This window comes from Drosophila novamexicana, unplaced genomic scaffold (genome assembly GCF_003285875.2).
Source record: "Drosophila novamexicana strain 15010-1031.04,08,12 unplaced genomic scaffold, DnovRS2.1 tig00000387-arrow-pilon, whole genome shotgun sequence".
NCBI classification, from domain to species: Eukaryota; Metazoa; Arthropoda; class Insecta; order Diptera; family Drosophilidae; genus Drosophila; species Drosophila novamexicana.
This window is the reverse complement of record NW_020824800.1, coordinates 2,412,501-2,425,712: the sequence shown is the minus strand read 5'-3', so window position 1 is coordinate 2,425,712 and position 13,212 is coordinate 2,412,501. Positions and strand designations below refer to the sequence as shown.

At 37.8% G+C, this 13,212-nt stretch overlaps 2 protein-coding genes across 3 annotated transcripts in view; both read left to right on the top strand.

Moving 5' to 3' along the window:
* The window catches only part of LOC115760259 (HEAT repeat-containing protein 1 homolog), a 51,138-nt gene extending 42,172 nt beyond the window's left edge, over positions 1-8,966 (top strand). The window contains exon 4 of the mRNA XM_030701522.1: positions 8,869-8,966. Within this exon, the coding sequence (XP_030557382.1) occupies positions 8,869-8,963 (95 nt within the window). The 3' untranslated portion in view covers positions 8,964-8,966. The remainder of the gene's footprint in view (positions 1-8,868) is intronic.
* Positions 8,967-9,114: 148 nt separating this feature from the next.
* LOC115760260 overlaps positions 9,115-13,212 on the top strand; it is an 11,473-nt gene continuing 7,375 nt past the window's right edge. For both annotated transcript variants that reach the window (XM_030701524.1, XM_030701523.1), the window contains exon 1: positions 9,115-9,702. In XM_030701524.1, coding sequence (XP_030557384.1) covers positions 9,122-9,702 — 581 coding nt within the window. In that variant the 5' untranslated portion in view covers positions 9,115-9,121. The remainder of the gene's footprint in view (positions 9,703-13,212) is intronic.

Sequence of the window (13,212 nt, the reverse complement as noted above, 5' to 3'; positions counted from 1 at the left end):
TTTTATTGTTTTAAATCAATTTCCATTAGCTTTAGACTAAAAGTTATAAATAACAAATGATATCAACACACAATTGCGACATATGTATGCGTCCTGCTGCGCTGCGCGCTGAAGAAAAACGTATTTCTAAATGTCGCCCTTCTATGCAATTCTCATAAGCCTCACTGGTTTTCCTGTGCCTGGATTTGAAGTGTTATTTAACAAGATGATGTGTGCGTCAGCAATCTAATCTTAGCTTTTCATCTGTGCATGCATATAGACATATAAATGTATCTTCTTAGATGCGTGTGCACGTATGTATGTATCTATGTGTACGTATATATACACATGTACGTAAGCATGTACGTAAGCATGTGCGTAAGCATTTACGTACGCAACTGTCAAACGCAGTAAAAATTTGTATCCCGCTGCGCTGCAGATTGTTATAAACGTATTTTTAGATATTGACGTTCTATGCGATTCTCACGCCTCATCGCATTTCATGCTTGATTATATTAACAAGTTGTGGAATATAGGAAACTTTGTCGCTGACAATACTCGCACTCTTATTAACCGATCGCTCTCTCTCTCCATCTCTCTCTCTTCTCCAACTCATCTTACAATTTTCTCTCTCTCTTCTTTCATTCTTTTAGTGATGTGTTTATATAAAACTCTGTCGCCCTGCCACTAATAGATGACATTAAAATAAACGCGTGTGAATCTTTGGGTAAGTTTCTATTCACATTAGTATCAATACATAAATGATAATATATGTTTAAACAATTCAAATCTGGGCATGGACAATCTCCAAGCATAAAGAAATAACATTTAATAGTTTCTTTTATTTTGTTGCATACTTTTGAGCACATTGTCTTGCATTTTCTTTTGCCTTGTGTCGTGAAATATTTAATTCTTTTCACTTTGTTGACATTTAAATATTTTATTTACATTTTCAATGGAAATGCTGCAAATAAAAAAATTATAGTCAAAGTCAGACTCCAGGAACTCGGAGTCTGCCAAGGTTCGGGTTCAGCAAGCAGCCAACAAAGGGCGGCAATTTGAGATTCCTCGAAAAGAATTACGCTTTTCCATTTTGTTTTTTAATTATATTTCACATTTGACCTTTTTGCCTGAGTGTGTGCTAAAATGATTTGTTATGCCTGCCTGCCTGTGTGTGAGTGTGCAGAGACTGACTCCTGTGCCATATCGTCTGCCACTTGTGTCCTGGCTGCTGTCAAAGCTATTTTGCCTGTGCGAGCCTCTCAGTTCCAAATGGCAAAGGCGAAACTAGCGTCACCCGGGCCCAGTCAGCAGTCACCCGGCACCAGGCACCAAAGTTGAACTACAAAACATTTTCAAATGCCATTTAGTGCACCTAACAAACACACACACACACACACACACAACCTCAAGCTCACACTTGAGCTGTGTGTGCGTGTGTGTGTGTTTTGGTTGGCAATGCCGGAACCATGGGCGGTGCAATTGCACAACTTTCCCCTTTCATTATGCTGTGCACAAAAAAAAAGAAGAAATAAACGAGGTTACATGCCTGCTTGAATCCACAACCGAATGAGACACCGCCTGGCAAGCGCTTGGATACTTTGCTCCCATTTTTTCAACCTTACAATATCTCTCTATATATATATATAGAGAGAGAGAGAGATATATGTACTTTTAGCATTAAGTTTTTTGTCAGGAATCGCCAACTTGGCGTATTACATTCGGAAATGCCATTTTTTTTTTTGCTCTCTTCTGACCAATTTTTGTCAATATCGCATTTTAAATCAACTTGGTAAAGGAATGTACAAACACACAAACTTCTCATATCCTGTTGGGTTTTGGGTTTTCCTTTTTTTTTTGGGGGTGTAGCGATATTTTAAGGTCGTTTGGTTCGTAATTAGAAAAATGATATGATATAATATGAGAAAGTTGCGGCGCCATTGACAATTGAATTTATGGTCCAATGCCAGGATTTCTCTTTTCTTTTTTTTTTTGTGGATTTCGAGAGAGTGAGAGGGGGATATGAAATTATTTTCCTGTATGAGCTGCATCCTGTGCGTGCCCCGATTTTCTGCAAGCGGAAATCGAAAACAAGTTGGCCGAACATATTGAAGCTGGAGCATGTATTTTTATCGGAGCCGCAGCACAAGCTGGGAAATTGGTTTTTAACAGGCTTTTTGTGGAATTGCTCATGCAATTTGTCAGTTGAACCCAAGGACATCTTATGCAAAAGTGCTTGCAATTGAATGAATTATGCTTATTCAAATTTCCATTATTCCATGGCTCGCCCATCGAGGTGCCCGGCAAATAATCCGGAGTCTCGGAAAAATATAAAAAATTTTATTAATTAAAAAATAAGAATTGAATTCTTTGAAAAAAAGAAAACAGAGTGAAAAGTTCTTAGTAAAGCCAAAAAAAATATTGTTTCCTGTAGAAACAAAACTATTTGAAAATGTGACAAAATTCTTGTGACATACAGAAAATAAATATTTGTTTATTTCATTAGAAATGTGCTATGGCTATTTGTTATGCCAAAATATTTCTGAAAAAATGTCCTTTGACAAAATTAAATCTTAAAATCGAGCACAAAAAAATGGAAGAATACATAAATAATGTGGCACAGAGCATTAAGAAGATGTTTTCACCTTTTTTTTTACGCTTTGACAACCGTTTGGCCATAAAATGCCAATCAAGCACACAAAATGTGTCCAAAATGAAGATGTGTCAAAGAGAAGATAATGAAGCTGACAAAATTCAAGGGAAACCCAAACAACGTTGAGTTTTTAATTAGAAGTCTAAGAGTACGGGTCGGGTTAACTCTGCGCCATAAGTTGCGTTAATTATTTTAATGACAAAGGTTTGCCGAAATTCATTGCCAAGAAAGGGCATGAAAAGGAGCAGGAAAAGAAAGCAGAAAATATAAAAAACAGCAAGCAAAGTTTTCTTCGGAAAAGCGAAAATTAAATACATACATATATATATATATATATTTGTAGATATCTATCTTGTTGCCAATCAAATAAAGTCTCAACACTTGTCCAAATAATTCTGGTTATGAATCTGAATATTATATAACTACATATTATTCCCAGAATGATGATCAGATAAATATGCTGTGCATGCCCTTGAGAACATTTTATATTCGCGTTAACTTGCTTATATTTTCCTTATAATTAAATTCGATAACATTCTTAATTAAGAGCTGAAAATATTCTGAATGAAAAGTTCTATCAAATTTCAATTTAATTTCCGTCAGAAACTTGCCCGCTCGGCATTAAGCAATGTTTTGCACCTGAACAGTTTTTCATGCTAAATACGTATCGTAGTCGGTATGCTCGACTGGCGGATACCCTCTACCTTCATATACCAACACCAAATGCAACTCGCATTGGAGGAATAAGGAAGATACTCGATGTGAATAGCCTTTTTTGGAAGAACAAGAACGAAGAAAGAAGATTTATCGATATCGATTTTTATCGGTTGCTGGAAAACGGGCAAGGTATCGACTATCGGAAATAAACTCAAACAAGTTTAAAAAATCTGTAGCTCTACCTATAGTTCTGAGGTTCTGAGATTGACGAATATATATATACTTCGTGTGAAGTTGCTTCCTTTTCCCTGTTACATACATTTGCGCATAACCAATATACCCTTTCTACGCATTTTCAACGGGTTCTGGGAATAAGAATGAATGAAAATTCCATGAACGAAATGCAATTAATAACTGCAAATAGTTCTGACAACCTTTAAACACAGAGCATAAAAAAAATGTCTATTTGCAAAGGGAATAACAAATTCATATTTATTTATATTACTTGTAAATATTACTTATTACTGTGCGAAACAGGCACTTAGGATTTATCGTCTTCTTGAATGCCTTTAAAATGCTTTGCAAAGCCAAACTAAACAACATTTATGTCACAGTTAAGTCTAGTTAACAAGTTTTCTCCAAAAAAAAAAAGAAAAAGAAAAATTCTTATTTGCTTGAATTTTCTGTTTACGATTCGCCTTGCAATGTGCTTGAATCTGGCACATATGTACTTAGGACTTTTTGCAAAGTTTCAAGCGTACTTTCCTCTCTCAGACTTTTCCAAGAAGTTCTCGTTGGAGTAGTGCAAAGCTTGCACTTTCTGAGCTCCTTTCAGTCATAACTTTGTCCATTGATTGCGCGCAACAAAGCGAATCTTAAATATTTTCTTGCCATTTCTTTCCCTTTAACCTTTTGAAGTAAGCACTCTTGATATTAATATTTTATAAGATGTCAATCGGAGACTCTTTGCCTTAGATTTTATTGCTACTAAGTATTTATCATTGGGCGAGCTGTTTAATAACTGCAATAACAAGAATTCTTGTCCCTTTTCAATTGATTCTTTCCTATTCATTTACGAATTGAGAATTGAATTGCAGCATTCATTTTGGGAAATACATAATCTATTTATCATTGTATTTATCAGAGTCACGCATTATATCAATCAACTATTGGTAATTAATGCAATTAAAATTAAAATAACAAGCTAGTACGAATATTTAATACCCTTGAAATAGCCTTTCTATGGCAGCTCTAAACGCGCTGATAAAAAGTATAAAAAGTTATTCAGCTGGCACAAAGTTTGAACTTTCGCGAAGATAAGTTTCTAACAAATCAAAGTATAGGGTATGTTCGCGTCGACTCGCTATCAAAGTGGCCAATATCTAGCGATTGATGTGTCGTCTCGGGGAATTTGATGCGCTTCAGTTTTAATGCCTTTCGCACAGAGACGACGCATTCATGCAGCACGCGGCATGCAACATGAGGCACGCGTCTCTGGAATTTGTTGCAAGCTTCTAAAAAAAAAATGTGCTGACAATCGGCATACATTTTCGGTATGACAACTGTGAATGCAATTGTAAAATGCAACAATTTTTAATGCGCTTGCAACTTTTATTTCGAGTCTTAATGCAGAAAGTTGTGTGTGTTTGTGCGGGTGTGTGTGTGTGTGTGTGTGGCAATTTTCCTTGGCATTTTTTCTTGTTCTTTGTCGCAGCTTCTTCCACGTTTGCAACTGCAACATTTCCTGTTTGCACTGCCATGATTTGCAGTCATTGCCCCACTCAGCTCCCTTCCTGCCACCAACCCCAACCCCCTTGTCAGCATGCCCCTGCCCCTGCCCCTGCCCCTGTCCCTGTCACTGGCCCTGTCAGCGGCACTCGCATGTGAATGGACGTGTGAGTTGCCTGGAGAAATGTCTACGTCTGCTGCAACTTTTTCTTCATCTTGTTCTGCAACTGCTGGCTCGCAATTCTCTACCTCATCTGGCTGTCTGCCTGCCTTTCATGCAAAAATATGCAATTTTATCGGTCTTTACAGATTTGCCATAAAAAAAACGCCAGTAAAAAGAAAAAGAAAAATTACAGAGCTGAGTTTGAAAATGCCGTGGCTTAGGGCCTGGAGAAGCTCGTGGCATGAAAGACGTTTGCCAAGCAAAAATGTAAATATTTATCATGCCGGAAACATGCGTTGCCTCAGCTACGTCTACTTCAATTTGTACTTGCTACAAGCCAACTTCATCCCTCTCTCCCCTCCCCCTTCCCCCACCCTCTTGAAATGTGTGTGCTATGCTTAAGTCCATGCGTGCTGCTGCTGGAGCAGAGCGTTGCAGCCAAATGCCATTTTAAGCTTTTAGTTAATTTAAAAGTTGAAATTTATTTGAAATCCCAACATTTTGTTACTGCCTGTCCCGAAAAACTGGTGGCTTCCGAGCCAAAGCCAACGCGTTCTCATGACTCACACCATAACGGAATTACGAGTAAGTGAACTAAAGCCAGAATGGGCAGAGTAAAAAAGAAATCAAGAGTGCTCGACTGGCCGATACCCTGCATGAGATGAACAAACTTGACGAAATGAGGTTTTGATATTAATTAGGGGAAAATATGACATAAGCAAAGCTTGATATACCTAGCAAATCTTTAATAAACTCTTACATATATTAAAATAATTAAGTTTAAATTTAAATAAGAAGTGAATGCCTGCTTCTCAGCCAGAGATAGTTCAGACACACACAGGCATATTTAATTTAATTTAATTGAATTTGTTTGTAATTGTTAATCAACATCTCTGATAACCCTTTTTACACACTTCTACAGGGTATACGCATATTTTTCGTTAAAAACGTGCCGACATTTCGGTTGTCAACACACACAAACACACCCGTAAAGAAATGAAAGAAATGAAGCTGGTCATGGGAATACTTAGTAGATGGTAGATGGATGCTGTTGTGGGTTCGGCTCCTCATAGTTAAACTTTAGTTTTATAGCTGCAATTTAGAGAAATTGTGCGATTGTCGTTCCGGCTGCGGCTGCGACTCTGTCCGACTCCGTCCGACCTCGTCCGACTCCGCCTCTATGTCTGTGTCAGCAAACCGTCGGCAATCGTTACAGATTTCAGTCAATTGTTTTGGCTCAGATATATGCGATTTAAACGAGTCTGTTTAGACCGAAAGATAAATTACACAACTCGTCATGTGTGTCTGGGCACGGAGACCAAGTACGAGCGAGCATTGTTAATGAGCTCCGAGCAGCTGAGCAGCTTAGTCGACATGTTTTCTTTTAGGGTTTCGTTTTTGGTATTCTTGTTTTGCCAAGGACTAAGCTCTTCATGTTTCACAGATTTACATGTTCAACCACAACAAAGAATATTTCACATCAACATTTGCAGGTACTTTATGCCTATTGCATTTACCTGTGGGTAACCTCTTGTGTGCTGTCGGCAATTTAATGAGCTGGCCATGTCGCTGTTCGGGAACTTAAACTTTTAATTAACGCAAAGTAATTAGTTCAAGTCTGTAGAACATTTAACAAGTTGCGAGCAATAAATGAAATGCTTCAGTAAGTATTTTATTTTTAATTTAAATATTATAATTAGTTTGCAACGTATTTATTTGCGAATGTGAGCCAAAGTTTTAGGCGGAAAACGTAGGATCTGACATCTTTTGGCTTGTCCCTAAAACTATATATAAAATGCTTCTTCGTCTTAAATATAGTTAATTCCCTTGAGAATACATTTCTTAAGCTAGTCTTATATTGCATATTGAAAAGGATCTGGAAACATTTATAAGTCTGTTTCTAGTTTCCTGCTTCAAGCTGCGTATATAAAAACACTTTAATACTTTCAAAAGAGTTCCCTTTATGGTAAATATGAATATTAATATTTTGATATGCGTTAGCCCATATGAAAAGGGATAGAGCAAGGCCTAGGAAAACGTAGAGAAATATCATAGGCAACCTTTTAATGCACCGAATCTGCATATTTGCCCACTTATTTGTCTATTCATGAAATTTCAAAAACAACGAGTTCATCAAGTTCGCCAGGATCAATATTGTTGCCTTCGTGCTTTAGGCAAGGATTCACACAAAATCAAAAGAAATTTGTAAATATATTTTTACATATGGGCGTTTGAGGTGCGCCCAATTGAGGCTCTTATCCAGGAGAATCAAAGAAAAAATTCAAATCATTTTCTATATGTGGCTTGAATATTGGATGAAACACTTTTTTATATATAAAGAGATATGTGCAAGGATTTTAAATAAAACAAGTCAGTGCTAATAATAAGACATGTGACATCTTCTTTAGTTTTATTTATTACAAATTCTTTAAAAAATGTCTTTAAAATTTGTTGCATATAATTTTATGACTCAGAGAAAGAATTCTCTTTTTGTTGTACTTTGTTTTTATGTTATTGTAAGAGTACTTTAGGAAATTGAAAGCAAACAAAAGCTGGCAAATATTTAAGAATATATGACAAGTGCAATTCATTTGAATTTTGTTAAAAATAATTTTCATATGAAAACATTTGAGTTTATTTTCTTTGATGAAAAACTTTGTCAACATTTTCCTGGAAATGTCTAAGCACACGCTTATCAATTTGTCGCTTGAATGTTGCCAACTTGTTTTCTTTTTTTTGTATTTTTAAAGTGCGGCAACGCTCTGCAATCAATTTGAAAATGTTGCATAATTAGTTGAGTTTGGGAATTTGCAAAATGAATTATTAATTGCAATATTTGCATGCAGATCTCTGGGCAAAACTATGTAAAATTTTGGTAAAGTTGAGCTGAGTTTGATTTAATTTCATTTGAAGTCAGTCCGAAAGTTCCAAAATATTATTCTGTGTATTTTCATTAAGTTAAGTAATATGTTAACCATAAAGAATGTCACGATATTAAAAATTCACATTTGCTATTGGGCAAAATCTGTAAATAAAGCTTCAAGTCTGCCATACATTCGAAAGAATCCCATGGCTATACAAAAATTGAAGAAATAAAAAGCTAAAAATTAAACGATTTTTCCGATCGTTAAGATAATAAACTTGAGGGAAAACTCTGGAGCTTGGCAAAAGCCAAACGTGAAAGTGTTTTTTTATTTTTCAAGCGTGTTATCTTTGGCCCATTGAATGCAGTTCATTTGCAGCTGTATAATGCAGTTGAGTGTAGCATATTGGTTGTGTTATGTGGCATGCGCCACGTGTGTGCAACGCTTGATAAACCGTTTTGGGGCAAGCTGCAAACTGCAAGCTGGCAGCTGGCAGCAGGCAGCCTGCGCATTTAAAATGGCGCATAAAAGCCAGGTCAGATGGGGTGTGCAGGGAGGGAGGCCAGTTAGTACCTGGCCGCAGGTGGGGTCCGGGTTGGGCTGTGAATTGAGTTCAGTTCGCATTCATGGCACACGGGCCGACGCTGTGGCCAAGGCTATTTAAGGATGCCACGCTCTGATGCGTTGCACAGTTAAGATTCGAACTGGCCAGCGTAAAGGTGCGACTCGGGCACAGGCCATAAAAAAAAAAACACAAGCATACGGACGCAAAGCCAAAACGGATACTTAAGATTTACGTTTATTTTCTGTTCAACTACTTGCAGAACCGAGCGAAGGAGGCGCCGGAGCAACAGGATTCGATACGAGGCGAGGCGCAAGTGTCGCAGTGCGGCGGCGGCCGAGCGAGTTTAGTGTATAATATTTGAAATCAAAGCGAAAGGGTATCGGCATGTCGGCGCTGCTCCATCTAAATCACAAGCTCAATATGCGCACCACCGCTGTCAAAATGAAGATGCCGCCAGCCAGACGGAGCGACGGCAGTTCCAGACCGGAAACAGTCGCGAGCGCAGCCAATTGATGACAATTTCAAGAAGAGCCAAACAAACTAAGCTAATCCAATCGCATTTTCTACGTATTTACTGTTACGTTTTCATCGCTTCCTTGATGAGCTACATTAGAGCTATTTGTGCAGCAGCTGCGGAAATGAAAATCCGCAGCAGCAGCAGCAGCAGCAGCAGCCGCAGCAGCAGCAGCCGAGGCATTTGCATTATAAGACTGATAACATTAAAGAGATTTCTACAGATTTTGGCAATGCCAACACACACGCAGCAGCGGCAACAGGAGCAACAGCAGGAGCAGCGTGAGCAACAGCAATCAGCGCAGAGGAAACGCCATTTATGGCACACGCAGCCCGCATCCTGTTGGCAGCATCAGAGCAGCAGGAACAGCAACAGCAACATCCACAGCAGCTGGCTTTTGTTGCTGCTGCTGTTATCCTCGCTGTGGCCGGACTGCGAGTGCCTGCACGGCGCCAAGCTGAGCCCCAGCACGGTGAAGACCAAGTATGGCCTGCTGCGCGGCATTGTGGTGCGCTCCACGCCGCTGGTGGAGGCATTTCTTGGCATACCGTATGCATCGCCGCCTGTGGGCAGTCTCAGGTGAGTGCTTAGCCAAAGATAATGCGGGCTAACCACCCGCTGTGTGTGTGTGTGCGTGCTTCTGTGTGTGTCTGTGTGATCCCTGCCTGCAATTGCTGTCTGTGTAAAACTCTTTTATACCCTGTACTCATTGAAAATGGGTGTAGAGCTTATAAAATACATATGTTCTTATACTTGATCAATTTGACGTGCTGAATGTTCGTCCTTTCTGTATATTAAACACGGAAAAAGTTTTCAATTGTTTCGATTAATACTCTTATTTCCCACATATCGATAAATATCGATTTCGGAACAAGTTTTTCAAGCTTTTTCGAAGCTTATAAGTGCCACAGACAACCAATTACTATGTAAGCTATCCTATAATGACACAGATCCCAAAGATTTAACTAGCTGGATACCTCTCTCTCTCTTTAGCCTAAAATGCCGAAGAAAACATACAGTCTTCAGGTTTTGTCTAGGTCTTGGGTATGATGCCGTATTTATGCCCTGAGAGTCGATATGAAAATAAACAACGAAGTTCTTAAAGAACGCACTTCATTGGCTAAGGGGTATCTTCTAGTCAGGCACTGTTTTTTTCGGTCTTTCCCTACGTTTCGCCCAACGCAGCGTGACTTTATCAGGCTCCTGCGCCAGGCAAAAGCAATTTTAATAATTATTTTGATAATATATGTATGTATATACGTGAGCACGGGCACAAAGTACGTCCGAAACTTTGCACATTCATGTAATGCGGCACCAGCAGCCTTAGCCAGCTTCCGGGTCTCCACATTGTTTGCCAGATTAAAGTGCCAAGGTCTTGGCCCGGCCAATAGCCAAAAGGGCTCCTAATGAAGCTAACTCTATCTCGCGTTTATTTTACAATTAGCAGTTGGCAGCCTTTTAATATTTATTTTGCAAGACAATGCGGCGAAACGTCGTTTAATCAGCTTAGAGCCGGTAAACGAGCTCATTTATATCAATATTTGCAGATGCTGAGCTTAGAAACTAACTAAGCCAACTAAATAGCACAGCTATGCCACAAATGTTAAGCTGCTAACATTCTGTTTAAGATTAACAGTTTTCCCTAACTCAACTAAATAGCACAGTTATGCCACATTTGCTTAGCTCTCTTTAACATTCTGCTATTAACAGTGCCCTGTTAAACAACAGCAATCACATTCGAATATATGTTTTATTATCATTATATTACATTACTATTTAAATATGTATGTACTGAGCTTAGAAACTAACTAAGCCAACTAAATAGCACAGCTATGCCACAAATGTTAAGCTGCTAACATTCTGGCATTATTAGTTTTCCCCAACTGAACTAAATAGCACAGTTATGCCACATTTGTTGAGCTCTCTTTAACATTCTGCTATTAGCAGTGCCCTGTCAAACAACAGCAAACACATTCAAAAATATGTTTTATTATCATTTCTTAGAGTAAGTTTTGCCTCTGCAAACTTATAAAACGAGCTGAAATAGTTTTTTGCTGATTTAAAGTTATGTTCACTAAAACATTTAACATACATAATATGACTCGAAACCGACAGCAGGCATCGGCAAAACTTCAAAGTTTTTGCATGAAAACTTTGTTTTAGTTTCCACAAAAATAATCTCTGTACACGTTTAAATTCAAATTAATCTAATTTAGCACAAGTTTCTAGTTATATTTTTAGATCATTTGATAACCGATTATTGTACTATATAAATGTGCGTTATATTTATGCGGCCACAGAAACTTGATAAGATGCTTTCTATAATCTATAATATTTCTAATTTATTTTGACTGAAACAAATTTATTCTTTTGAGATTATAAACAGATTTATGTTTATTCGACTTGTTTGTTATATGTTTATTCACGCTTAAATCTTAAAAGAAGCTGGGAGTAATTTTTATTTTGAAAAATGATAGCTTCTCACTTAATATAAGCACGAATCTGTGTAGACCTGAAATTAGATTTCTCGCTGAAGGCTTAATGCAAAAGGAAAGAAATAAAACTAGAATGTATTCTATATGTTGCCGGGCCAATTATTTCCTGATTCTGTTGAAACGAGTTTGGTTTGTTTTTTACACTCTTTTTGATTAGTAACTTTGGCGACAGACACTGATTTGTTTAGACGCAATGATTAATTAGCTTTCGCCTGCTACCCGGCAAATTGACAATTTTTCAAATATCACGTTTATTTGGACCCCCCCCCCCCTCCGAGTCCCCCATCCTCTAGCCAATTGTCATTGGAGCATGAATAATTTTCACACAGACATCCAGGGCCAGATGTGCGTGTGTCTGGTGGCAAATCAGACCGAAATTCAGTGGCATTTGATTAAGTCCTGTTGCTCAGCTCATTTGTGGCATCTGTTGATGCTGCATAACAATGAGGCAACATTCATAAGCGGACTTCATTGACTTTTGGACTTTGTGCAGAAAGTAATTAAAGAACAATTTGCCAGAGATTGCCAGCAAGAGACGGGGCGGAGCAACATTGTACAGCATCTACCACACACTTGTTGTGCTTGTTTGACACACATAAGCTTCAGTATAACTATTGCCTAGATACAGGACGCAAAGGACACAGAGGACATGTGCATAAGTGACAAAGTGTTGCAAAACTTTTGCAATATGCCGCAAACTTTGCTTTCGATTTGTGCCGAAGCGCAGCTACTTGCAACACGCTGAAATGTCGCTGCTCTAGCAACATTTTGTTGAGATCTTTCATCGAACTTTGTGCGAATCGACGACGGACTGGCCAGAGAGAAAGAGAGCGAGAGAGAGAGAGAGAGAGAGAGAGAGATAGGGAGAGAGAGAGAGCGAGCTGGAAAACTATTGAAGAACTAAGTTGGGGAACTGAAAGAAAGTCATGATTACAATTACCAGAACAAACACCGTGCAACATCGTTAATGCCAATATTTGTTCAAAACTTGGTTTCAGCGAATATATATATGTGTATATAAATATATACATTTTCAGGTACTCGAAAATGTCGTTAAAGTTCCAAATTCGTAAATCGTATTACGCAAACTTTATCCATCAACTTATAAATTTTAACACTAGCTGCACAAAATTTCGGTGAATAACAAACAAATTAAAAAGTAATTAAATATGATATTTCTATATACCCCGTAGTTAGGCAATGACGAATGTAGGGTAGTTTAAGACTAAGCGAATTATGTGTTAATAATTAAACTCTTGACTTTGATTTCTCAAAAATGCAATTCATAAATATCTTCAGCGGCAGCTAAGCCCATATGTTAATTTAAAAAGCAATAAGTATTAATTATTTTAGCAAACATAAATCAAAATTATTAGATTTCGCTTAAACTGAACTCTTATGTGTGAGAAATACATATCTACAAAACAAGAAGAAAGTTTGTTATACATTAGCTTAAGTTTTGATTGACCAAGAACAGATATACCTATGGGCATAGGAGATACTTCGTTTTGTACCTTACAAATTGAAAGATAGGAATATAATAAACTCTTGAAATATTAACAAATGTTTAAGTGAATATGTAACTAACTATTGG